Genomic DNA, 26,182 nt, shown 5'->3' with positions numbered 1-26,182 from the left:
TGTGGGGGAGGGTTAGGGGAAGCTAGGGAGTCAGATTTTAGATTCGGCTTGACTTTACTGCAATCGGTGTCTCTTAGTAAAAGTTCCTTTCACTTCAACTGAATGGAGTCGAGAGCTTTACTTTCCTAGGAGATCAGACTGGGGCAGGTCTGACACCAAGCACCAGACTTTCCTAAGTCATGCCATGCTTCACCTGGGAGCCGTTCAGGAGGTTGCCCATGGCTAGAAGGGTGGACAGAATACACCTGAAGGTCTGGTTCTTGGCTAGTTGCTCCATGCCCAGCTTCAGATCGAACAGAGGCTCTACAATTTCCTGAAGAGAAGAAAATAAAGAAGGTTCCGCTCAGAGTTGTCTGAACCTCAGGGTGGGCAGCAAATAAACTTGATCAATAAAATAAATTCCTCCCGGAATGGGAAACACTGAAAAGGGAAGGAGAGGGAAGGTTCAGAAGAGAACCGTCTGGTCAGACACTCAAGGCCTGGAGTGACATCCCTGTCTCTAAACCTACCAAGTATGGCAGACAGCAATGCTGCACGAGTGCCTCATATTAATAGGGATGCTCGGTTGCCAGATTGACACCTGGACTTGCCCTTCCTTGATAGCCAGCAGATTCTTCACGCAAGCGAGCAGGGAGGGTCACCCTGAAGTCACCCCTTTCCTCCTGGTCAATCCAGGTCTTGCACAAAGTACCTTCTCCAGGGCTTCATAGTCCAGCTTGAAAGCCCACAACTGCAGGCGAGCCGGGAGCTCTGTGATGGAGGAGAGCGTGAGAAGAAATTGCTCGGCTGACCCCAGAGGGAGATTCGGGTTTGCCAGTTGGGCCTCCTGGATCTTCTGCTTCTCCTCCTCTGTGGGAACCATGGTCAATATTTTCTGTTAAATAAGAAAGTCAGAGGGACTAAAAACCTCCTTCAGTTCCATCAGAGGCTCCTGATGTTTTCCTGCCTAAGAAGCTTTCTGAAGCACTGAGGACCCCCACCCAAAGGTACCCCAGGAATCCCTTCTCACCTCAATCCCTTCCTTATTGATTGCAAACTCATCAAAGTTGAGAATAGCCGTCTTGATGACATGGATGGGAGGCAACACCGTCAAACCAATATTGATGGCATTGCTCCTCTTGGGATCCAGGATCACAATCAGCTTCCTTCCATCCACAGCTTTCTAAAAGGGGAACAGCAGGATTGGAAGAGAATAAACACAGGATCCGGGGGCATCTTTGCCCATATTTGCTTTGATAAGTCCCCTGTGGGAAAGAGAACCCAGATACATTTTTGCAAACTCCACCATTATAAGCCAAGAAACGCAGAGGCCCCTGAGGATGCGGAGCTGAAGTCTGAAAGCACCTGCCAGGCTGAGGCACAAGTCACCGTGTGCTTCGGCTGCTCTACTTCTTTATCAACCCCACCATTTATGCCCAAAGGCCTGGAGCAAGAGAAAGAAACCTTTCCACGGCCTGACCTAAACAAGGACCAGCTAGATTGGAAGAGGTTGGTCTACCAGCAGCTCAAAAGCTCAGCGCCCCAAAAGATCTGCAAATATCTCTACACAGAACCCCTGCGGGCAGTGAGCCCATGGACTGGTGGGAAGCTGCTGTGCCAGAGCAGTTTCTTTTGCTCTTGCATTTTGAGCCCATGGAATGGCCATAGGAGAGCTTGAAGATGAGGAGCAGCCCACATCTCCAAGCCGGGAAGTGATGTCAGGACAGCTGCTGTTCCCAAGTTTCTGTCTTAGCCCCAGTGCTCTTCAACGTTTTCATAAACGATCCAGATTAGGGGAGGGGAGGTGAACTCACCCAATTTGCAGACACCACCAACTCTTGGGGAATAGTCAACTCTTTAAAAGATAGCACTGGGCACTATCCCACAAGATAAGCCTAGTCCAACAAAGAGAAAGATTGCGGCCACATGGTCCTAGTCCTCTAATATTTGAGGGACTGTCACTGAGAAGAGGAGGCCAATCTATTATCCAAAGCACCAGAAGGCAAGACAAGCAAAGAATGGAAAATGATCAAGGAGAGATCCAACCTAGAGCTAAGGAGAGATTTCCGGACAGTGAGAGCACTTGATCAGTGAAACGACTTGCCTCCAGAAGTTGTGGGTGCTCCATCACTGGAGGCTTTCACCAAGAGATTGGACAACCATTTGTCCAAAAGGGTATGGGGTCTCCTGCTTGAGCAGGGGGTTGGGCTGGAAGACCTCCAACTGTCATTTTATGTTCTATGTTCTCCTCCAGCCAGAGAAGAGTTTTGATATGCCAAACTGCAGCCTCATGCAGCCACTTACCTTGGAACTTGGAGCCTCCTTTGCCCTGGACTCAAAGAGATGTTCCAGCTTAGTGGAGTCAATCTCAACCTTCTCCAGGGATGCCCACAGAGTGGCCTGCCCAAAGCGACTTTCCCGGGCAGGGCCATCTAGGTCTTTCAGCTCCCTCCAGAAGAGCTTGACAGTCTTCTTTTTCTTGGCAAGGGAGCTGGCTTCTCCCCCAGGAAGGGGGCTGCTGAATGGAGGGGGAGGAGGGGGACCAGGTATGCCAGCTGGGGGGGGAGGAGGAGGAGGCGGAGGTGGTGGAGCACAGCCGGGAATGAGAGGAGGAGCCAGGTCCTCACCTGCTCCCAAAGCCACGTGGGGCAAGGCCGTCTTGGCCACCTTTGCTTCCTGTGCATCAAAATCTTCCTCCTCACACAGGTCTGAGAAGTCCAGATCCTGGATCTTCAGAGGCTGAGAACCAAGCCCCAGTGGGCCTCCCCTTCCCTGGGCCCTGTCCAGCCTCTTCAGACTGGTTTCCGCTTCAATGCTGAACTGGCTTTTCAAGGGAAGGGCCCGAGATTTGTTCTGCTGCCCCATCCTCTCCTGGCTCTCCTCTTCCCGAGGCCCCATCGTCCCCGTCTCTTCCATGCATTGATCTGTGAGCAGCGTTCTCTCCGGGCTCTTATTAGCAAACAGCATGTCGAGCATCTGTTTTCTCTTCGCAGAAGCATTGCTACTCTCGAGAGCCCCATTGATGCCACCCGGGGCACATACTGGGTCCGGGCCCAAGATGCAGGCGGTGTCAATGAGGTGGCTTAGAGAGGCATCTTTGGGGGACACGTTCTCCCTGCCCTCCGCGTGCTCCAAATCAGGCTCTGAGCTGGGCCCTTTCCAGCTGGCGCTTCCGTTTTGTCCTTCGCTCCACCACCCTGTGGCAGAAAGGGGCACTTAAAGGGGGAAAGGCCAAGCAGGAGAGAACGGAACCAAGGAAGGGAAAAGCTGTGCCACAAAGGAGGTTCCCCCTGCACCCCGGCACGCTACCTGGAGCCACTTGCTCAGTGCTCGAAACAGCTTCAGCCAGAACATCTGCTCGTCCACGGGTGATGGCACTGATCTTCTCTTTCTGGGAGGCAGCCAGGTTTTCCAAAAAACGGGCTCTGCAAGAGAAGAGGACACTCCATACCACTGCATTGGGGACACCATCCGTCAGCCTTGTGTCCAGCGGACTGGGCCAAACATGAGCTCTCTTACTAGGCATACGTTCAGTCACCGAGAGAGAGAGAGAGAGAGAGAGACCCAACCCTGCCAGCCCCCCTTGGCTTTCTATGAAAATTTGCAAAGCTTGCATGGACAAAGGAGTACCCTCCAAAGGCAGATGCTGCAGAACAGGAGCTTGCTTTGAGGAGCAAGGCTTCCCTGTTTTTCCAAGGGATGACCATTGCTGGGCGTTTCTGGAACTCAAAGGCCAAGCCAAGGCCAACCTATTCCCCAAGACAAAGGAATCTCTCTCCTGGAGCTGCTTATACTAAGACAGGTGTGACCCCTGGAGTTACGCCACAGCGTCAAAAGAGCCCTCTGCTGGGACGGGATCATCACCCAGCACTTCAGAGACCTCTGGGTATCTTGGAGGAGGGGAATTGGTCAGGAGAAAAAGCAAGAATAGGTTTGAAAATGTTGCAAGACTTCCCAAAAAGAGGGGACTTTGGGCTGCCATATTTGGAATTGTACTGCCAGGCCTCGGTGCTTACATGGGTGAAAGAATGGATCCGTATGAGGCATAAAAGACGGACACAACTTTCAACTAGGTAGGAATGCTTTTTTGATGGTATGGGATGAATAAGATACATAGCTACTTTCAAAGATGTTAGAAATGCACTGTTATCAGTATGGCTTAAAATTAAAGAACAACACTACTTGACAAAACCAGCCTGGCTTTCCACAGTGGAAGCATTGATACATCCAAATGTTATTGGGATGTATTACTAGGCCCTGCCCACCCTAGTGCTGGCCTCAGCTGTCTCAGAGTGCAACGGGGAAGAAACAGAAGCCCCAGCGCTGCCTCCGGAGGTGGGATGATCTGCCATTATGACTAACGGGGAGAATTGAAAGGCTCAAGCTCACGTTCAAATATCAGAGTGAATACGCTGCTACGAATAGCGAAGCTGGCACAATCTGCTGAGATCGAAGACAATCGCATATGCCGAAGTGGAGTAGCAGCGCACCGACCTCCTCAAGCACAGATAAAACCGTTGGTGTACCACCGCAATTCAGGCACGAACTGCAAGGCACCTTCCGGCCGCTTTTTTGGCGCAAAAACAAATGGCTCCCAAAATGGCAACCGCCAGCTAGAACGGCGCGAAATTCAAATCCAGCTCCAAAATGGCCACCGCTCCCGCCAGAGTCCTCCAGCAATCCTGTTATTGTGGCACCAACCTAGCGGCAATGAGAACGTGGCAGCAGCAATGAGAGCGTGGCAGCGGCAAAGCGACGAAACCGCTGTCGGACAGATCACGCTAGAACAAGTGGATTGCGCCCACCCTAACCAGCGCGAGAGTGGCGAACCGACTCTCAACCGCAACACAAATGCAAGTCAAGCCGCGCGGCTGTGACCCTCTGCAGGCGATAAGTCCCCCAGCCGCGAGAGCCACAAGGGGCTTGCTAGAGGTGCCGAGTGGAGTCAAGGTTAAAAGTAAACTGCCGCTCGCCAAATCAGCCAGACAACGCGAACTGTACTTCGCCAATTTTCACAAGTAAACAGTCAAAGTAATGAGGAATCCTGAAGAAATGAGTTAATTTTGTCTATTATCCTAGAGCAAATTATTTTATGTCTCTTTAGGCTGGACTGAATTAAAAAACCGAACTCTTCCAGTCAGAGGAGGCGTGGTCAACAATTACATAACTCAGTCTCTAGGCTAATGGACAAAGTTAACCCATGCTTGAGATTCTCCAAGCAGCGCACAGGAGAACAGCATATAGACATGAAACCAGAAATATATTTATTAGGTATTCTGCTGGAAAAATCTAATAAAAGGACTATATATTTGATTTTACATGTATTCAGCTAGAATTGTATATGCTCAACAATGGAAGCGTGACGAGATCCCGACAGATGAGAGTGTAATTAAGAAAATATTAGAATATGCAGAAATGGATAGACTAATGCTTACTATTAAGGACAAAGAAGAAACTGAATACTTTTTGACATGGGACTTATTTTACCAATGGTTAGACAATAAAAACAGAAGTTAGAAATGCAGGGACATAAAAACGATAAATGTTAAAATGGAAATTTGATAAAATAGACTCGCTAAATATTATTGTTATTATAGTATCAATAATGTTATTGTGATGAATGTTATTGTAAGCATTTTGATTACAATTGCCTAAAAGCAACCGTACCCAGACAACACATGGAATTGTTACATTATTCAAATAAAGTAAATAAACTTTTTTTTTAAAAAGGACTTGAACGAGAGAGTCAAGGAGACCGCAAAGTCTGCCCAGCGTTCAAAGCAGAGTGGGTGGGTAACTCTGCAGGGAGATGGATGTTTAAAGGTTCAAAACAGAGGTCCGGTTTGGCCAATAGGTAGCAACTCTGACGGACATGTAACCGTACCGGTTTGAGGATCAGTGGCACCATCTTGATTTTCTGTTCTCCACATGCGCAGAACAATCTTCATTTTAAAAATGTAATTTTCATTAATTTTTTAATGTTGTGCACATGCACAGAATGTTTAAATGAAAATGTGCACATGCGTGGAGCAATTTTTTTCTACTACCGAACTGTAGGTAATGGCGGCCGGAACCCACCCCCGGTTCCAAAAGATCCGAACAGGCTTGAGTAGGGGTGAAACTGATAGGATGGGATGTAATGGGAACAATATAAAATCCTCCACCTGGGGAGGAGAAACGTCAGGCCCAAGATCAGGAGAGACCTGCCTTGAGAGAAATGCAGCTAAAAGGGCTCTGGGTGTCTCTGGTGAGCCCAAGTCAAGCAGAGGCCAGCAGCACCTTGTAGCTGCGAAAGAGGCAAGCGCCACCTAGGGATCATGATCAGGAGTGCTATGTCCAGTTGTGGGCATAAGGACAACGACTAGCAAAGTGAGTCCAGAAGAGGCCACCATGATGCTTTCACGTCCCAAGAAGACCATAGGAAGGATATTGCTACTTTGAACTGTAGAGAAGACAGCAGGGAGGAGGTACCGTGTTTCCCCCAAGATAAAGAAAGGGTCTTATTTTCTTTTGACCACTGAATTAAGTGCTTGGCCTTATTTTCAGGGAGGTCTTGTTATTTTTGAGGTTCAGGAGCGGCGAGCGTGGTCACCTCGTGGCTGCTGCTGTGTTGCAATATTTTCGAAGAGGGCTTATTTTCAGGGAAAGAGGGCAGTAGGAGAAGAGAGTATGTTTGTGGCACCAAAGGGAGAGTGGATGTATTTTCTCTTGTCCCAGAGGACCGGACCAGAGCCGTGGGGTGAAAGCTGTGAGGAATGAGGTCCATCCTGGACATCAGGAGAACTGCCGGAATTCACAAGTTGTCTAGCAGTGGAACAGACGGCCACATGATATGGTCTGGCTCTCCTGGGACATTCGCTTTCAGACAAAGGCCAGGCGGCCATCTGTCAGAGTTGCTGCAGTATACTTTGCATTCAGCTGGGGGCTGGACTGGATAACCTTTATAGTCCCTTATAAGTTTATGATAATATGAAAACACATAGAAGAACTCAGCTGGCTTCCATATACAATGAACGTTACCTATAAAGGTTAGCAGTAACAATTAAGTTGTAAGCTAAGATACAGAAAAGAGTATCAAGGATCTGACAGATTCTCTGTTTCAGATGCAATTCCTGTCTTAGGGAATCCAGCTGTCCTGCTCGCCTTCATGTAAGGACACCTGAGTGTCCTCCCACAGTGAGGCAGCCAAAGGATGACACAAGGTGCTGCACTCCAAAGCTGGGCTGCTCCAGTGTCCCACCTGAAGACACAGGTGGGCCACGGGAGGTGTGCTGCTTCCATTGGGGCTGTCATCGCCATGGGGGGGGGGCTCCAGCTGATTTTTGGGTTTGTTGTGGGGCTGCCTGTCCTGCCCAGATCTCTTGACCTGCCCTCCATCCTCTCCTGGCTGCAGTGGGGACTGGCAGCCTTGCCTTCCTTTGGAAAGAGGACTACTCCAACCGACTGCCCCCCAGGGTTGAATTCCGCTTCCCCTTCTGGCTTCAGGCCTCCGAGATGCTTGCTGATCTTTCAGGGACAGCCGGAAGTTCCTGCACTGCTGAGAGGCTCAGTGTGACTGGGGCCAAAAGAGCTTGTGGGTCTACTAAGGCCGTGAGTGGGGAGTGCCAGGGAAAGAGAGAGGGGAGCCCCGCCTGGTCCCACCAGGCCCCCTCTGCCTCTGGGCACAAAGAACGGGCGCCCACAGGCCTGCTGAAGGGGGCGCCACTGGTCGAGGCTGCTCAGAAGAGGCTCTTGGCATTTCCCCACAGCCAGAGGTGGGTGGGGGTCCCTTGAAGAGGGGTCTTCCTCAGAGGGCTTCCTCCCCCTTGAGGCGCAGAGGCCGGCAGCTGCCCCGCACTGAACGCCTCAGGGCCGATGGGGAGGCCGAGGGCAGCAAGAGGCCCACCATCTTCTTCACGTCAGCTTTTCTTGCCCTTTCCTTCACAGAGTCTCCCTCCCAAGGGCAGCTTCTTCTCTTCTCCGATTCTGCCTGAAGCAGAGAAAGGGAGCTCCTAACATCCAGCGACCTCCCCTTTGGGCAGGCGCTGCTTCTCCCTCGCCTCAGGCCATTTGCCTTCTGACCTGCATCTGTCTTGCTCACCTCAGACCGGCCCTCCTGGCCCTTCGCATGGCAGCCCTACCCGAAGCCCACCTGCTCATCCCTCAACCCGGCCCATCAGGCGCCATCCCTGGTCTGGGTTCCCGAAGCGAAGAGGACACACAAGGCGCCCCGCGCACAGGCGTTCCCCCAGACGCTCCCCACAGCCTTTTGAGTCAGCTGCCTGGGAGCCTCCCTGAGGGCCCTCCTTTAACGCTCCAGCCCTGAAAGGCGCCTGCTGGGCCAGCCAAACCTCCACATCCTCCTCAGAGCTCTGCCCCAGAATAACCATCACTAAGCCGGAGGGGAGCCAGGATTCCAATCTAGAGCCCCAGATCTCCAAGGGCGGCTGAAGGAGGAGACTCCGAGGGAAGCCAGAACTAGCAGCAGCTGACTCCTTTCTCCAGAAATGCCTGCTTTACTTATTTATTTATCAACTGTACGTGGCCTTGTATAATATACGTAACTCTGCCAGAAGCCCTGTGGGGCCATGCCGGGCCTCCCCCCCTCTGGGGACACTGCCTGGGGAGGCCCCAGCCACACTCATTCCAGAGGCTGATCCCCACGTCCCCAGCTTGTTCTAGGATCAATCCACTTGTGCACAACAAACAAAGCCCGTCGTTTTAATATCTGCACCACTGCATGAACCTGAAAGGGCAACGGGGCAGGGGCAGGGAATGTATTTTGGCCACAGGCTCCCACCTTCCCTGAAATCCAGAAAAAGGACCCTTTCAGATTGAGCCCGTCTTCTGGCTCAGGACTTAGAGGAGGCTACACCCGCTGTGGGTTACCACCTATGCCCTGGCATTAAGGGGGCCTTGCCAAGCTCTTGGCAGCCAAGGGCACCCAAGCAAAATGCTCCCCGATTTCTTTAACTGAGATCCATGAAAAGGCTGCAAGAAAATCAGCCTCTGGACTGCTTGCTTTCACTTTCCAAGTGAATTTCAACCCTGGTTTGTTAAGGCACTATTCTCCAGGTGTTTTTTTAAAATTAAGAATCTCCCTGTGAACAGGCAGGGGGCATTTGCCAGATAGTTGAGGAGTTTATGATGGGCAGGATTTGAGTCGGGGGGGGGGGAGATGATGGGCAAATGGCCCATGCGCAGCCCATGTGCAGGAGGAAAGGAGGAGAGAAGCATTATGCACCAGCCTGGCCCCGAAAACTATGTAACAGCAGTCCAGATCCCAAATAAAATGCAACGGTGGGTCTCAGAATCAGATCAAATGTTTCCATTTTATGCCCACCTATTTCTTATCAGATCATCCTGCCTAAGTAAGCACTGGTAGATCAGTGACCTCTCACCTGGCCGGCCAGTGGCCTGTTTGCACAGCCCTCTGCGCAAGGCCATGGAGAAGGAAAGGCCATCTGGCCCAAACGGTTTTGGCTTCCAGCTCTTGCTGCCAGCTGTACGGAAGCCTCTTTTCTAGGCATGCATCAAGCCAGCCTCAAGACAAGTGGCAGGGAGTGCCCAGGTCTCCCAAGGGCTCTTTCTGCATACAGCGGGAGGGAGGGGACCGGGGGGGGGTGTCAGGCTGGCAGGTGGCAGCATTAACAAAATGTGAGCTGGAAATGGATCCCAGCCAAGCCCCTCCTCCTGGACCCAGAACCAGGCAGGGGAGAGGAGCCTCCGTCTCCATCCAGAGCCTCAGCCTGGCCAGGGGTGCACACGCCACTCCATACTTACTCAAAGTGCCTCAGAATGGGCTTGTCCCCACATACCGGGGGGGCTTCCTCTCCCCTGGGAGAAAAAGGGAGTTAGTGCCAGTGGGCCTCCACATCATGCTGCAAGCTGGGCCAAGCCAGCCCCAAAGGCAAGAGAGTCATGCGGGGGGGGGGGGGGGCAGGGGAGCTTACCACAGTCCCCATGGCCATCGTGCCAAGGAACCCACCGCCTGGACCCTGCCACAAAGGCAGCTCGAAGCAGGGACGGAGGTCTTCCCCGACAAAAGCAGAGGCAGAGCCCCCTTGTGGAACAGAGAGGACACGGGGACCCCCTTTCCATCTCATTCTGAGGGGTGGAAGCCGATGCCCCCGAGACACAAGCCCAGCCAAGCAGCTGCCTCGGGCTCCTGGCAGCCGGAGAGCAGCTGAGCAAAAAGCGTCCCCAAAGCCCAACCAGGGAATTCCTTGCCAAGAAACTGGCACTGCTGGCAGGGAGGGCGGCCCCACACTGCCCACCACACCCCACTCTGCTTCTCGAGCAGAGGCAGCCGTGACACGCAAGCCCTCACTGACGGACACCACCGCACACCACACACAGGCCATCACTTACCACGCGGGGGCTGCTTGGTGAAGTCTGGAAGAGGAAATAGCATTTAAGCCGGGCAGGTGCTGGAGAGAGCGAGAGAGCTGGGAGAAGCCCAGAGCAGCTAGAAAGAGAACAGAAACAGCTCCCCCCACCCAGCCACCTGCTTCTCAACCCACCCTGAAGGTCCTGGGCCCACAGCCCTCCGGCCCACCCAGAGAAGAGGGAAGCAGCCCAATAGAAGCAGAGCGGTGCCTGGGAAAGAGGGGGGCGACTCTGGGGCCGCCTCTGCATCACACGCCATCCTCCTCGACCCTTGGAGCCTTGTCCCCTCTCCTTCCCCAAGGAGCAGAAAGGGCCTGGGGGGCCCCTGGGAGCCTCATCAGATTAGCCACCGGGGGCCATGCTCTGCCAGCTGCCAGAGCGCAGCCTCTTCCTCTCCCACCCGGGGCTCTGCCACCGACCTGCAACTGGAGGCCACGGCTGCCACGGCACCACCTGCTTGAGAAGAGGGAGCCCAGGCAGAGAGGCTCCGTGTGCACCCTAAACCTTCCATCTGCTGGCAAGGACTAATTGCAGAGAGGGCTCCCTGCCCAGGAAAGACCCAGGAAGGAGGCTCTGGGCAAACCTCCCACACCCACAAGCCCCCCCCCCCGTCCCCTCCCCAAGAGGCTTCCTCCACAGGCCTCTTGGCCGCCCAGCCGGGACCTACTTGAAAACGCTCCTCTCGCCCAGGCCAGCCAGCGGCTCCCCCTCCACGGGGGCCTGCAGCGCAGAGAGTTTCACACAGGAGGTGCTGCTGTAGGAGTCCTTGGAGCTGGGCCTGGAAGGGAGAGGGGGCAAGAGCTGCAGCTGATTGGCCCCTGGCTTTGTGGGTCCCCAACAAGAGCCAGATCAGGGGTTCTATTGGCTAGCATGGCAGCCTGAGGAGGACATATGGGATGGGAGTCCGGTGGCCAAGACAGGTGGAGTGGGGCCCCCATTCGTGCCCCACTCACGGCTGCTCACAGCTCTCTCCCTCCAGGCCCGGCGTCTGTGGAGCGCTGGGGAAGGCATCCGCAGCAGCAGCAGCAGCAGCAGCAGGGACTTCTCTGTTCTCCTCCTGGGCCATAACATTGGGGAAGGAGCGCCGGGCCCCCTGCCGGCCCTCGTCCCCTCTCCGCCGCTCCTTGGCTCGGGTGCCCAGCAGAGGCTCTTCTGCCCCGTCCTCCTCCTTTAAGGCATTCTGAGGATCAGAGAGACCATCAGCTAGCAAGCAGGCACAGGCAGGCAGTTGCCAGGCGCAACTCGGGCCGAGGGCTTCCCTCCGTGCGCCCCCACCTCATAGAGGGAAAGTTGTTGCCTCAGGTCTGGGTCGGTGCCCTTGCTGGCCAGGTGTGCCTGGACAAGCCGCTCCATGCCCTGCTGCTCCAGACAATCTGTCACGTCGTAGAAGGAGTCCTGGTCAGGGAGGGCAGCCAACGTCTGCAAGCCCCAACAGGACACAACCATTAGCCGGGCACAAGCATTAGCCCACCCCAGGAGGTGCCCCCTGCCCGCCCTGCCCCCCCTCACCTTGTTGATGAGTGTCATTGCAAACACCTGCAGTTCAGTATCAGCCCCGCTCTTCTGCTCCAGGATGGCCACGAGGCGAGACCACGGAAAGCCACCTGGAAGGCAGCAAGTAAGGAACAGAGGAAGATGCCTCCCCCCCCCCCCCCCGGCCTGGCTGCTCCCATCGCCACCTAAGGCAGAACGTCTTCCGTTCCAAGAGACGTGCCAGGACCCTCTTCTTTCCCCTGCCCAGTCTCAGCCTGCACTTCGCGGTCCTTGGGGGCCACCAAAAATGGTTTGTTTGATGAGACTAGAAGGTGGCCCTTTCCAAGGAGAAACCAAGAAGCTCCGGGCTCAACTCGGCTCAGCCACCCGCCAAGTCAGCCACTGGGCTCTGCGCTCACCTCTGACCTGCTCCACAGTCCCCACCGCCTGGATCAGCCGCTGGGCGTTGGACTCGGTGAACTCCACGAAGACCAGGAGCAGCTTCAGGGCCGTCTTCACCACCAGGCGGTACTAGGGGAAGGCGAGGGAAACCGCATGTGCCAAACGAGCCGGCCTCCTCCGGCAAATAGCCAAGCGGGGGCTGTGGAGATGGGCACCTTCAAGCGCGCCAACCACGCCCATGGCTGGGGTGAGCAGGAGGGCTACACGCCCAGCTCTCCAAGCAGGTGAAGAGACCTTTCCCTGAGGCCTCCTTGGAGCTCACTCCTCTGAGCCTCCGCTCCCAACTGCCCTGGGGGCTGGGATTCTGCCTGGAGGCTCTGAAGGCCTGACTGATCCTGAGGGCCCCCGGGAATGGTCTTGTGGGGGAAACGTCCTTGCCCCCAGGACAACGTCCTCTGAGGGGCCGACCACGGAAGGGCAGGTGCTCTTGGCTCTCCAGCCGCTCAGACAGCAGGCAGGATGGGTTGAGCTGCCCTTATTTCTTTGCCCTCTTCACCTCCCAGAGGTGCTGGCGAGGGGATCGCGCGAGGAGATCCCGAGGGAAGGATCGGAAGCCAGGTGGAAGGAAGGACATTCACGAGACAGCTAAGGACAACCCGAACACCCTCGGCCGGCATCTTCACTCACCAGGCTGCCCGTCAGGGTGTAGAGCCATTGCACCGTCTCCGGGTGCTGGATCACCCCCATCATTCCGTCCACAAACAGCATGATCTGGCTGAGAGCTGCGGGGGGAGGAGAAGAGCGGCCCTGTGGGAGCCCCAGCGGCATTTGGGGGAGGAGGGGCTGGACCCGGCTGCTCAACTGCTGGGGGGGGGGGGAACTTCTGCAGAACACGCAGCCTCCTTATCCCCGCCCCCCCCAAATCGGACAGGTTCATCCAAGTGAAAAAAGGGCTAGTTTCCAAAGCAAAGGTGAAAGCCTCGGGGCCTTTGGTTCTGGGAGGGGGCCCTCACTGGCCATGGAGTGGAGCCCCGTCTTCTGCAAAGGCATAGCTTGGCGGGGTACGACCAAGGAAGCCACCACGGATGCTTGCAGGGAAGCGCAGAGGAGCCCCTGGGGCAAGATGGAGCATCCCACACTTGGGACCACGGGAGGGGGGATTGGACAGCCCCCTCCCCCCACTGCTCAATCAGGCACCTAGAGTCTACTTTGGCTCTTCCTGCTTTGTTACTGCACCCAAAAGAGGGTGTGGGGGGGAGCAGGAGGGGGCACATGCCGAGGAAACACTGAAAGCGGCAAAGAGCCAGCAGCCTTTCTCAGAACGGGAGGCAGAAATAGCAGGGGGTCCTCCCCACTGGATTGAGGCTCTTCCCCCCCACCCCGAACTCTCGAATGGCCTGTTGTTCACTCAGTTCTCCACCAGGGGCAACCAAGAGACATTGCTGGAAGAGAACTGTAGCCCGTATCCATGGGAGGCAGGGAGGTAGAAAGAGGAGCGAAGGATGCCCAGCCCATGTAAGGCAGCACTCCCTCTCCTCCCTGGCCTGCCCCCCACCCACTCACCCACCCACCCTGGACCAGTTCAGCTGCTCAGTCGGACTCACCCCGCAAGATGTAGTTCTGGTAGTTCTGGTCAGCTTCAGCTCCCACTGAGACGAGACACGTCAGCCCTTCGGAGTTGACAAACTCGGGCACCAGGTCCTTGTCATCCTGCAGCCAATATGAGGAGCCTGAGAGATTCCCCTGAGGCCCCCAGAAGCCCTCCCTCCGTCCCTTGGCATCTCCCGCCAAGGCCCCAGCCGGGCAGGGATGCTCACCTGGAAAAGCTGCTTGAGGGAGAAGAGGGAACGCCTCAGCTCCGGACCCTTGGAACAGTAGAGCTTCTCTGGAGAAGAGAAAGGGCTCAGCCTCTGGAATGGGGCTCACCTCACACACACACACACACACACACACAGAGAGAATCCCAGGGATCCCTGGCCAGGGGGGCTGGGGGGGAGGGAGTCTTGGGGAGGCTTTTCAGGCCCTTCCTCTGAAGAGTCAGCATTTCCTCCAGCAGGAGAGCCCGCTGGTCTTCAGCTGCTTCCCCCCTTGGAACTACAAGGAGACCTGGGGCAAAAGCTAGAGCTGACTTTAGGCTAACAGAGACCCAGCCAGCACAATTCCCTTTGGTGCCCTCGGCCGTTCTGGAGACTTGGGAGCCTCGGTTTCTACCCCAAGACAAGCCAGCCAAGACCCAGGTTTCATTCTTTGCGTCTGGAGGTTTTGGAAGCTGCTCCTTCAGGGCTGGTGGAAAAGGGCCCCCACTGTTCTTCCTTGGGGGTAACGTGGCTCAAGGAGGTCATGAAAGAGGGATTTGGCCACTTCCTTGAACAGAAGCCCTTGCAATGATCTGCCCAAAGCCACAATTTTTTCTTTAAAAGGCAGAGGGAGCCTTTGACTTGCGACCACAACTGGGCCCAGAATGTGCACCCCATTTTATGATCCAGCCGCCCTCACTGGCTCCGCCTTGCCGGAAGCCTCCTGGGGAGATTGTAAACGGGGACCCCGTAACCCCAGGACACGACCATGGCCATGGAGTGCAGCTGCATGAGGGGGCATTAGTGCCTGGGGTCTGTTATGCTGAGATCGTGGGTGAAGCATGATGGGCCCGGGATCCCCCACTGCCCCAGAATTAGGGGGCAGCAGAACCACTGGAGGGCTTAGGGCAAGCAGTTACAGTGGGAGGGGACGAAACAGCCCCTCAGGCCCAGCTGCTCTCGCCCCAGGCGGGAAGGACTTCTGGGTGACCTGCCTGGTATTGTTCTGAACCAACCCCTCCCCACCCCCAAACCCCATTACTTGGAGCGGTAGTCAGATCTAGAAGCCATCCTTTACTTTTGGGATTTCAGGCCTGCCACACTTTCTACTGTGGGAAAATGGGAGGGGGGAATATGCAGAGTATGGGTGACGTGTAGCAACATTCTTTCACAGAACGTCATTCTTTCACAGAACGTCAAGGTCGCTTTATCCCTGCACCTGGGCGGATGTGGATGGGAGGAATCTTTCTTTGTGGCAATGAAGAATTGGACCATGTGATGAACATGTGGGTGTTGGGTGGCAGGAAAGTCTTGAACTTTCAACTGGGTGGGAAAACCTGGAAGCTTTCAGATTCGGGTTTTCCCAGATGTGCCAATATGAAATCTCTAATAAAATGGAACTTTGAGGAAACTCAAACCTCGGAGTCTTCGTTCCTTACGGGTGTTACTTGGAGCCCTGAAAGGAGGCACTTAGGCTTGGCATCCCAACCAACGAGATCCATTAAAAAACCAGGATGAAATCCAGCAGGTTCTGAAGAACCGGTAGCGGAAAGTTTGAGTAGTTCGGAGAACCGGCAAATGCCACCTCTGGCTGGCTCCAGAGTGGGGAGGGAATGGGGATTTTGTGATATCCTTCCCCTGCCATGCCCACACAACCGGTAGTATAAAAATTTGAATTTCACCACTGATACAAACCAATTCTTAAGGCTTCCTCAACAAATCACAGAACCTGCCTACCTCATACAAGGCTCTAGACTGCTCACAGTAATACACAAAACGCAAGTTAAAGCCAACCCTTCCCCACTCAGGTGCCAGACCAAACAGCACCCCCTGCAGCTCAAGACCCTCCTGGCCCACTATGGGGGGGAAGAGTTGGGTCTTCGCAGCCCCCTGGAGGGCTGGGGGGGGCTCAATCTGCAGCGACAGGCTGCTCCAAAGGGCTCAGCTGGTCACAGGATGTCAGGGGCCTGGGGGGCAACATTTATGGGAGGGGGCCTGGAGCTCACCCAGCTGGGGTGGGGGGGAAGGTGGGTACCCTGAGGGAGAGGCAACAGTCTGCTGCAGGCCAGGTGGGGCTTCAAATCTTGAGGAGCAGCCTGGAGAGCAACTGGGGATTGGTGGAGCTCAGGCGGCAGGAGGGGTCCTGGGTGAGGGAGGACGGGGTGCTGCCACTGGGCCGGCTGCAGCTTCAGGGTGGCCTCCAAGGGCAACTCCACCTCCGGCATGTTGCAGTAACCCAAACAGGAGATGACTCAGCACAAACAACCCGGATGCTCCTTCTCGGCAGGGGGAGGGGGGGGAGACGCTGTAACTCCCTTTTCCCTGCCGGGCGAGGAGAGGTCCGTCATGGGACCATTTATCTCCCGGAAACTCAAGAGCCAAACTGGGGTGCAAAAGACGAGCAGAAAATAGCTCAAATGCCAGCCCTGCTTTGATCCTCACAATCTTGTGTTGTCACCCACCCAGTGGGATCTGAGGAGATGCGCGGTCCCCTTTGAGCAGGAAAAGCACCTGCCTGTCCCCTGGCCTCAGCAGTCGAGTCCTGGCCTTGCACAAGCACAGCAGCCCAGGTGAAGCCCTTCCAGGTGCAGGAGAGGCCAAGATGTGGGATGGAGGAAGGGCAGCACCCCCTCAAGGTTCGCCTCGCCCCCTAAAAGCTGGTGGGGCAGCTCTGCAGGAGATCCCTCGACAGGCAGACAGCTTCGCTCCGTTCACCTGAGGCAGACCCCAAAGGACATAGGGGGTACAGCACAGCTGAAGGGTCCCAAAAGGGGTCACCGAGTGGATTTCCTCTCCCTGGAGCAGTGCCCGCACTCCATGCGTGAATTGATTGTGGCCCCCAAGGAGCTGCTTTTGAGGGACTCCTGCCCAAAGAAGAATGGCCGGGCCCTTTCCTGCTCATGCAAGGGCCCCCTGGCTTGGCCTCTCCAGAAGGGCCCCCGGCCACTGAAGGGAGGAGGAGCCAGAAGGCCTGTGGGGCTCCCTCTGCCACCCTTTGCCCCTTGGCGCACCCCCTTTCCTGATCCCCCAATAGCCACGGACCCCCCAGCCCCACCTCGAAGCTGAGGAATTAAAAGGCTGGCAAGGAGGAGCTAAGGGCAAAGGTCCCAAGAGAAGCAGCCCAGCTGTTCCCCCCAATGCTCGCACAACACGCAAACCCATCCCTTCCAGAGTGGCTCTCCAGGGGAGTCTGGAAGGGGCAGCATAAACTGTCTTGAAGAAATTGCACACACACACACACACACACACACACACACAATCACACACACACACACACACACACACACAATCACAGACACAGAATTGCAGAAGCTTTTATGAGCTAAGATTCTTTCTATCAAGATGTGAAGGCAAAGAAGTCAGTGTTTTGCTGCCATTAAACCCCAACATTTGCACTGGGCTCCCCACTTTTCTTCTTCTTCCCGCAGCCCCCTTTTCCCAGAGTGACCTGGGTCCCGAATCCACAATTACTCACAGAAAGGGCTTGCCTGTGGGGCAGCTCCCCAGGGAGTGCGGGGCCCAGCCGCTCTGCTCCCTTTGGCCCTCTGGGACCAGCCTGCCCTGAGTGCAGAGTGAGAGTGGGGGCCCACCTGGGGGCCTAGGGCTGAGAATGGCTCCTCTGGGTAGGGGGAAGCAGCCCATTCCGCCTCTCTTCTTCCCTGGAGGTTATTCATTTTCCCCATTTACGTTCTTTATTTAGTTAACTTCTTCAAATGTGGCTCCAGATAACACATTCTGCAACTAATAAGCTAAAAATAGCCCCAGCTGCCCAGCGTTGAGAGATCCGCCAGCGGCCGCTGCCTTGGTGCTTCCTGGCCAGTGGGCACCAAGCCCTCCGGGGCATTGGGGGGGGGCTCCTCCCAGTCCAGACTGCAGACCCCAAGGTCTCCCCCAGCTGCTTCAGCCAGTCCTCCCAACTGTGGGGGTCAGCTCAGGAAGTCCCCCTGTGTGGCTTCCTTTCCTCCCTGTGCAGGGCCATCCGGTCTCCTGCTGGGACCAGCAGGGCTGGGGTCGTTCTCGGAATACGGGGCTGACCCTCAGCATTTCTGCTGCTCTGCGCCTGACCCTCAGCAGTTTCCAATTTCTTAGGAAATTGACTTAAGAGGTTGCCATGTGGGTCCAGGCCCCCAAACAGAATGTGGCCGAAGGCCAGGCCTGCACCGGCTGACTCCTAAGGAAGGCACCTCAGCTGGGCTGGAGGGAGGCACGGAGGAGCTGCCCCATAGGAGCCCTCCGCGGGGCAGGGATGTGGCTCTGCTGACACCGGCACTGCGTCTGAAGACCCCCACCCCTTTTCAAGGACAGAAACCGCAGGGCAAACCCAGAGCAAGAGGAAGAGCTGAACTTGGAAGGGGTCCGAAGCAGCAGGAAGACAGCTTCCCTTTCATCAAGCATTTATGGGTGAAACCATAGAATAACAATACAGACTTAAGAGGAAGAAAAAGCCACCCCAATCATCAACCTGCCCATCCCAGGGGCTCCCTCACATAATCCAGCCCCTAAAGCTGCTAACACAGCAGGACCTCAAGGCCGGCAATGCTAATCCCAGGGATCTTCCAAACAGAAGCCCCTCCCAAAAACAGCTCTCTTCCTGGGACCCCATCCTCCCAGGGCAGCTGCATGTGGAGAAAGGCTCTGTGGTCATGACCAGGCCTGGAACTAACCCAGAGGCCCACCAGGCAGCGGTCCAGCTGTCAGAGGAGACGGGGAGGATGGCTCTGAGCTGCCCAAGGCAAAGCTGCGCATAAACCCTCCTGGCCACGGCTGCCACCCGTTCCTCAAGCGAGAGCCACCATCCCGGGAGGACTCTCAGGTCGCGCTCTGCCTTACCTGTTCAGAGGTAAGGATGGCAGATCCCTGAGCTGGAAACCCAGAGCCCCCCTGCCCCCCCCTGCAGTGACACTGATTCCTCCCAGTCCAGAGCCTACAACCTGCCGAGTGGGCCTCCAGCGCATCTCCAGGGCAGAGATGGGTCTCATCTGCACACTGACTGGTAGATCCTCCAAGCATTTATGCTAGCCTCAATTGTCAGCTACGGCTTCACTTTATAAGGTGCTTCTCTTTTAAAATGTTGCTCGGTTCAGCCGGGAAGAAAGGTGGACAAGAAATTATTCTGTCTCATACTACAGCGGGCAGAAGGAGATCCCACCCCCGGCACTGGCCAGACCAACGGGGCCTCAGCTGCTCCAAGCAACCAGTTTGAGAAGACAACTGGGGCCCCTCCCTCATTCACACCAAGATGAAGCGGGGCCACATTCGGACTTGCAAAAGGCTGCTCTTAGAGCCTCACAATGAGATAACCTTCTTAGCCTGGTCTGCCTCCTGGACCTCCTCCCAAGCCAGGAATCTCTTCCTCCTGCAGCTGATGCTCCAGAAGCCCAAACCCCCCGAGGTTGCCTGGTCTCCTCATCACCCCCAAGGGCAGCAGGCTGCCTGGTGCAGAGAGGCCCTTTTGGGGGGCTCCTGGATCGTCCATGAAGAAATCCGAATCCAAACCCAAGCGAGGGAGGGAGGGAGGGGAGCTTCATTCCGCTGCCTCTCTCACTGCTTCCCACTCTGCCTCTACTTTTCCCTCACCCACCACATCTCCCCACCCCTGTGGTAGAGTCCTGTTGGTCGCTCGCTCGCCCTCCAGGTGGTTTCCTCCTCCCATTCTCCTCCCATGCCACCATTCCTCACCCCAGGTGAGCTCTTCCTGTACCACTTTTTGCCAATTCCTTCCCTGTTAATTTCAAGCCTTTCACACAGCAGCTGTCACGGGGCGCACATTTCCACCGAGGTCACCAGCAGGACTGAAAGGTGGGGCAACGGCCGGCCTTATCAGGGGGGCCTGGGGAGCCCTCCAGAGCAGCCCTTCCACAGCCCAGAGGGGACTCACCGATGATGGCATGCACTCGGACCGAGAGATGCGTGCGCAGGAGCAGGATTGGCCGCCTCCCTTTGCTGCAACAAGAAGAGACCAAGTGAGGAAGCCAGTCAGGACCAAGAACGCCCGGCTGATTCAAGGACACCCCCACCCCCCCACGTTGGGCCTTCCATCTGCTGACACAAAAGGCAGCATCCAGAAAACATGGCATGTGACTCCTCTGCTGGGCGGGTGCCAGTCTGCCAGTCTGCCTCCGGGTCCAATTCAAGGTGTTGGCTGTGGCCTATATGGGCCCAGATGGTATGGGGCCAGGCTACCTATAGAACCAGCTTCATCTCATCACATCAGTCCATCTCACCTGGTCAAGGAGGAAAGTTCAGACCCCACCAGCCAAAGGATTTGGACTGATGAGGGTCCAGGAAGAGGGCCGTCTCGGCCATCTGCCCCCCCCCCCCGAGGCAGCCCCCCCCCCTCCTGAAAGGAGAGAAAAGGTGGCTTTGAGGTCTGCAGCCCAGCGGAGCCCACAGCTGTGGGGCTGGTTAGCCCATTGAAAAGCCCTTGCCTCCTTTTCATTCATTTTTAACATGATTCTTAATTTATTCTTGCCTTAAATTTTTAAACACTGTTTTTACATTTTAATATTTTATTTGTGCATTACCCAGAGTCCCTCTGTGAAGAAGACAAGCAGTTTAAACTTTTAATTAACAAACCACCAAAGTAAAAATCGAAGGCTGCCCGGCAAGGCCTTCCCCTGCAGCCGGCACCTGGGGCCAGGGAGGAGAAAGGAGCGGCAGGCGTGGGCACCACGCATGATGAACTGAGCCTCCTCATAGATCGGTAAGCGCATCGCGTTTGGGTCTGCCTGGTTGCCTCGTACACATCGAGCGCAACTTCTGACACCCCCAAATGGAGATTTCCTTCTCCTTGCAGATTAAAAGCGCCAGATGTGCTGGCATGAGATGCACAAGAGGGAAGTTTGCAAGTGGAAAAGGCGGTAAAATGCCCCAGCAGGGATTCACCTGATGTCTTCGTAAAATGCTTCCAGATCGTCCTTCTGCTCCAGCAGCGAAAGTTCTAGGTCCAAGTAGTATCCAGAAGGCAGCACTTGCAAGGCGCAGTCCTCCAGCTGCAAAAGAGGCACATCTGTATATTAGCCCAGCACAGAGCATCTCCTCTGTGATTCCTCCTGGCCCCTTGCCCAGCACGGGAAAGGAGATGCCTGCGTTGCCACCTAACCCTGGCTCCTTTGGGAGGCAGGGCCAGATCCTGCCCTCAACTCCACCTGTTCAGGCGCTGGACCAACCCCAGGCCATCAGATGTCCTCTAAGGTGGGTGAGAGCCCCCTGCCCATCCAGCTGGAGCTGCTCAGAAGGGAGGATCCAGGATCCAGAGACCCGCACCTCAGCCCCCACCCCCACCCCCCGATCCCCAGGTCCAGTCTGGCTTCCCCCTGCTTTTGTCTCCATTTCAGAAAAACAACCATAGGATTCGAAGGAGAATTTCTTCCCAGCACTGAAGAAAAAAGAATCGGGGCCTGCAAGCAGGGAGGTGGGAGTTTGCAGGCAGCCTTCCAGACTCCAGGAAAAGCCCCCAGCTCAGGCAGGTTCTGAGAGGGTGGATCTGCCCCCAGCTCTTACTGGAGCCCTAAAAGCCTACGTGGCCCCTAAGAACCTCCTGGTCTGGCCACAAAAAGGCCAAAGGGGGCAAAGCGAATCCCATGCCAATCGGGAAAGGGAAGGGCAGCCCACTCAGTCAGGGCCACACCAGGCACCGCCTGGCATCGAGGAGGCAAACAGGGAGGAGGTGAGTCAGCAAGTCGCCCATCTGGAGAAGAAGGCCAGTTAGGAGGGACGAGCAATGAAAGGAGTAGCTTGCACTGCCTGCCTTACGTGAAAGAAAAGCTGAGGAAGTGTGTGTGTGGGGGGGTGTTCTTAAAAGGAGGGGAAACCCCAGACTTCCAAAGAGGAAAAGAGTCTTCAGAATAAATCCTATGGCAGACAAGCGAAGTCACAGGTGGAAAACCCTGGGCACCAAGAAGAAGGGGCAACTCAGCCTGACTTCCACAGGCAAGCGGGACGACGACGGCGACGGACGATGACAAGAAGGGAAATAGAGATCAAATGGAAATTTACAACCAAAGGACGAATCCTGGAGGGTGAACACAGAAGAGCCAAAAAAGACAAAGTTAAAAGTTGGAAAGATTGCTCTGAAATCTGCCCCCTCTGTAGAAAGAGAAGGGAGGGAGGGAGGCAACAGGCACCTGCCAGATAGCAAAGCATGAAGTAGCCCCAGGACCTTCCCACTGAGCGGCTGGACTGTTACCTCTTTTCCTCCTGCTGAGATCCAGCAAGATCCCAGAATCCGGGTCCTGCACAGCAGACGTTTATTAGTTGATCAGTTTAGTAATCCAGCTTTTAAGTACTTCAGAGGCCGTGTAGCATTTTAATATTCCCATTCATTCCGTATTTTTCTTTAACTAGTTCTAGTTCCCTGGGGTAAGATGGGCAGCCAATAAATTTGATAAAATATGTGATTCATTTAGAAATATTTTTTTTCAGTTTTTCCTGGTCTGTATTTCTGATATGAATATATAAAATTTTGATATAATAAGTGATATAATAAAGTAGTTTTGTCGGTGCAGATAAAGTACACACGGAACTGAATGGTGATGATGAGACAGTTAAAGTGCTAACAGATCTACGTCAACAAGCCTGGAGAAGTCTGGCCTCGGGAAACGTTTACGGAGAAGTGCAAGCTGAGGTAGGGCTGACAATTCATCTGTCTCCCAATGACAACACACAAGACTTGGTGTGCAAATCATGGCAGAATGTGAAATACATTGGAATGAGCTGGTATAACCAGACCCCTCGATTGCTCTTCTGGAGACCTTTAAGAGAACAAACCTGCTTAACTGTATCAAATTTAGAGACAGGGTCAGCCGGAAGAGAAGGACAAAGAAGGGACATAAATGGGTGCTCCCCCCCCCCCTCGTCTCATATACCATAAATATATTACTGTATAATAACTCAGAACTGGAGATGTCAGGAAGCTAAAAACTGAAAACTTGAAAGCCACTTAGTTGACAGAAAGGAAATAAGACTTGTGAAAGTAAAAAATGGGAAGTAGAACAAGTCAAGTTAATGTAAAATATTTTTTAAAAATAGAGGTAAATATCAACAGGCATTTAATTATCTCTAAGTTTATGGGAGAGATGGAAACGGCACACAACCTGCATAAAAAGGAATAGAAAATGTGGTAGAAAAATAAAGAAGAGATTAATTTTAGGGAAAAACCTATGCAGAATCATGGATGTTTCATTCATACGTTCAGTTTTGATTATATACAATATTTTGTCCAAGTTTCAATAAAGACTGAAGTATCTGAATGCAACTGAGACTAAAGCAATGATCTTTCCAATATAATACCTGCTTCTGAAAGCCCAACTATGAAAATGGGGCACTAAGAATGACCAAAAGAAAGGCACTAAGATGCTTCCAAATTATTCATTTTTTCCCATGTTTTTTATTATTATTCATTTTGTGGCAGCTACTAAGAACCTGGGATCTGCAAGCAGTTTGTTGGTCTTCCATCAAATGCCCTGGCTGCTCTCGCAGAGGGCCAAGCACGCAAAAGCTCACACATGTTGAGCAGTGGACGATGGGCTAGGAGAAAAACAATTACACTTGGCAAGATTGAGGAAAGTTGGAAGGGATGTCAATGAATAAGTCAGATGGTCAGCATCCAAGATTAATGGAAGGGCTCAAGTTTGAATGAAGAGATGCCATGTAGCCACAAGGAGCTCAGCCCAACTGGGAGCAGCTGACTGGCTAACCAAGCCTGCCTGCTAGGGTCTTCTTATGTGTCGGCTAACCTTTTAGGTTAAACCCAAAACAAGTAAATGCAGCCAACAGGTGTGCAGCACAGCCTTAGGAGATGCCTCGGATTTCCTTGCCTGCATTCTTAGCTCCATCTTGTGCGTTTGGTGAGGCCAGAAAAACGGCCACTCAGCCCGCATCTGGCCGGGACTCCTCTGCCCCGGGGCCTCCCCAAATCTCTCCCCGTCTCACGGAAGCTCCGGGCAGGCTGTTGGGGCTCGGTCCCCCTCTCAAGGGGTCAACATTTCTTCCGCCGGCAGGCGGCCCTTCGAAGCGCTTCGGCCGGCCCTTCCGCGGCTTCCGCGGCCCAAAGCCAGCGGGCAGAGATAAGAGCCGCTCTGGGGCCCCGCGGCAGAAAAGGCCTTTCCTGTTTGTTCCCGGCTGTTTTTAGCAACAGGCGCAAAAGATCGGAGCGCGTCACCCGAGCCGCTCAGAATAGCAGCCGCCCAGCCGCCCAGCCAACCCGGGGCCGTTGCAGGGAAGGCGGCGGGGGCGGCTTCGCGGCTCCTTTGGGGCGAAGGCCCGCCGAGGGCGCCCGGGCATTACCCAAGCCAGGCCGGGGCGCCACGACTGGCCTCCCTCGACCTGCTCCGCTCGGGGTCGCTCAGCTTAGGGACCCCGGGAGGCAGCTGCGCGGGGCCGGCGGAAGCGCCGGGCAGCGTCTGCCAGAGGGCACCCCGGGCCGCCTTCCCACGCAGGGCGGCTCCCCCCCCCAGCCCCCGCCGCTCCCCGAGGCGCTCACCCGCAACGGCGCGCCCAGCAGGCGGAGGAAGGCGGGCACTTGGGCGGCCAGCGGCAGCGCCTCGGCCACGGGCGAGGTGGGCGGGCGGCGCGGCTCGGGGAAGGCGGCGCAGCAGAAGGGGTCCGCGTCCTCCAGGAACTGCAGGCGGCACTGCACGGCGCCCGGCTCGGCCATGGTGCGGCGGCGGCGGATCTGCCGCGTCCTCCCCGGGCGGGCAGGGCTGCGCCGGAGGAGCAAAAGGCGCCGGTCTGGGATTGGCGAGGCGGAGCTTCCAGGGCGGGGACCCGCGGAGACCCCCAGCGGCCGCCCTCCGCCCTCCCCCCTGCCTGGGCCGGTGTCCCTGGCGCGCGGCTGGCGAGAAGCGGCCGCCGATCTGGGAGCGCTTTCGCCGCCCCTCAGCCGCGTTGGAGTGGGCTCTTCCCGGCAGGGCTGGGGAGAAGGGCAGCTCTTCGGCCGGATCTCAGAAGCGCCGGCCGACGCTCCCCCTGGAGGAAAGGCGAAGCTCTGGGCAGCCGCCCCGGGCAGACAGCCGCACTTATTCTGCCGGAGCCGCCGAGGGCTGCGCAGCTCAGGGGTCGGCCGGCGCGTCTCCCTGGGCGGACGGTGCACTTGAGGGATGCGAGCGTGTTGAGCCGGCGGAGAAAGGCTTTCCGCGCCTTGGGCAAGAAACGCTCCCCGCCCCGCTCCTCCGTTGACGCCCTGCGCGCTTCCTTTCTGCAAGGCCCTGGAGGGGCCCCGCTTCGCCCCCTCCGGCCCCGCACACGAAGCCGCCCTCGGGGACCGGGACGGCCAACGCGGCCCCTTGGTAGCGGGTGGCGCTGGCCCAGAATGCGGAGTAATGGGAGGAGGAGGAGGAGGCAGGACTTCCAGATCCGTCCCCAGGCCAAGAACGGAGCTCCCGTTCGGCCAAGGGGTATCAGTCCGTTTACCGGCTTCCGGCTGCTCAGATGGGCCGCTTCAACTGGTGGTTTATTTTTGGAAGCCACATCAGAAAGTGCCCGTTTTAGCAGAAGCAAAAAAGAGTTACAAGGAAAAAACGATCACTTGGCCTTTGATACCTCCTTTAGGCCACGTTTTGTACCTTTTCTCCTACTGCACATTAGCCCCCCCCCCCAATAAATTAGGGGTGGCTATTTTTTATTTTTTTAAATATTTTGAAATTAAAAGTTCTCCAAGACAGTACAAGAATCACTCCAGCTTCAGAGGAAGCAGCCTGGTCTAGTGGTTAAGACCCCGTGGTTCCCAATTTCACTCTCAACCTGATGCCAAAACCAATGATGAACACCAGAGAGGAGGTGCAGCTTTTCTATTGAAGCGCCCCAAGAAAAGGCTCCTGGCCAAAAATGCCAAGGAACCTCGAACAACAGAACCAAGAAAGCTTCATATATTTTCACTAAAGTGGAAGGCAGGCTATATAAAACAAACCAGTGATGATCTAATAATTGACCTAATGGTCTCTAGCCGTCCCTATTCCTAAGCCTTGGCTAATGAATGTTTCCGTTGTCTAAAATACATATTCTATTTGCTCCAAGTCATCTATATTCCTAATTTCCAGCTGAGGTCTGCAAGATGCCTAATCCTTTGTTACTGTTATCAGTCCTCTAAGCACCTACAATTGGCACAATTGGCACACCGTGCATGTTCTCTGTGAATAAACATTCTTTGTTCTTGCCAGATAGAC

General features: G+C 55.2%; 1 protein-coding gene across 2 annotated transcripts in view; it reads right to left on the bottom strand.

Annotated features, from left to right (window-relative positions):
- Window positions 1-25,143, bottom strand: part of FHOD1 (formin homology 2 domain containing 1) — a 31,141-nt gene extending 5,998 nt beyond the window's left edge. Inside the window, exons 1-18 of one of the 2 annotated variants that reach the window (XM_081962877.1) lie at window positions 24,502-25,143; window positions 20,904-21,010; window positions 19,897-19,961; window positions 14,040-14,107; window positions 13,827-13,932; window positions 12,910-13,004; window positions 12,240-12,351; window positions 11,857-11,951; window positions 11,623-11,766; window positions 11,301-11,527; window positions 11,015-11,125; window positions 10,330-10,353; window positions 9,742-9,795; window positions 3,289-3,404; window positions 2,284-3,176; window positions 1,010-1,162; window positions 692-874; window positions 194-313 (exon numbers count right to left, since the gene is read on the bottom strand). In XM_081962877.1, coding sequence (XP_081819003.1) covers window positions 194-313; window positions 692-874; window positions 1,010-1,162; window positions 2,284-3,176; window positions 3,289-3,404; window positions 9,742-9,795; window positions 10,330-10,353; window positions 11,015-11,125; window positions 11,301-11,527; window positions 11,623-11,766; window positions 11,857-11,951; window positions 12,240-12,351; window positions 12,910-13,004; window positions 13,827-13,932; window positions 14,040-14,107; window positions 19,897-19,961; window positions 20,904-21,010; window positions 24,502-24,675 — 2,847 coding nt within the window. In that variant the 5' untranslated portion in view covers window positions 24,676-25,143. The remainder of the gene's footprint in view (window positions 1-193; window positions 314-691; window positions 875-1,009; window positions 1,163-2,283; window positions 3,177-3,288; window positions 3,405-9,741; window positions 9,796-10,329; window positions 10,354-11,014; window positions 11,126-11,300; window positions 11,528-11,622; window positions 11,767-11,856; window positions 11,952-12,239; window positions 12,352-12,909; window positions 13,005-13,826; window positions 13,933-14,039; window positions 14,108-19,896; window positions 19,962-20,903; window positions 21,011-24,501) is intronic. The other variant, XM_081962878.1, reaches the window with a different exon arrangement.
- Window positions 25,144-26,182: the final 1,039 nt, after the last annotated feature.

This window comes from Natrix helvetica (assembly GCF_964273705.1).
Source record: "Natrix helvetica genome assembly, chromosome: 10".
NCBI lineage: Eukaryota > Metazoa > Chordata > Lepidosauria > Squamata > Natricidae > Natrix > Natrix helvetica.
This window is presented reverse-complemented; position numbering and strand designations above follow the sequence as displayed.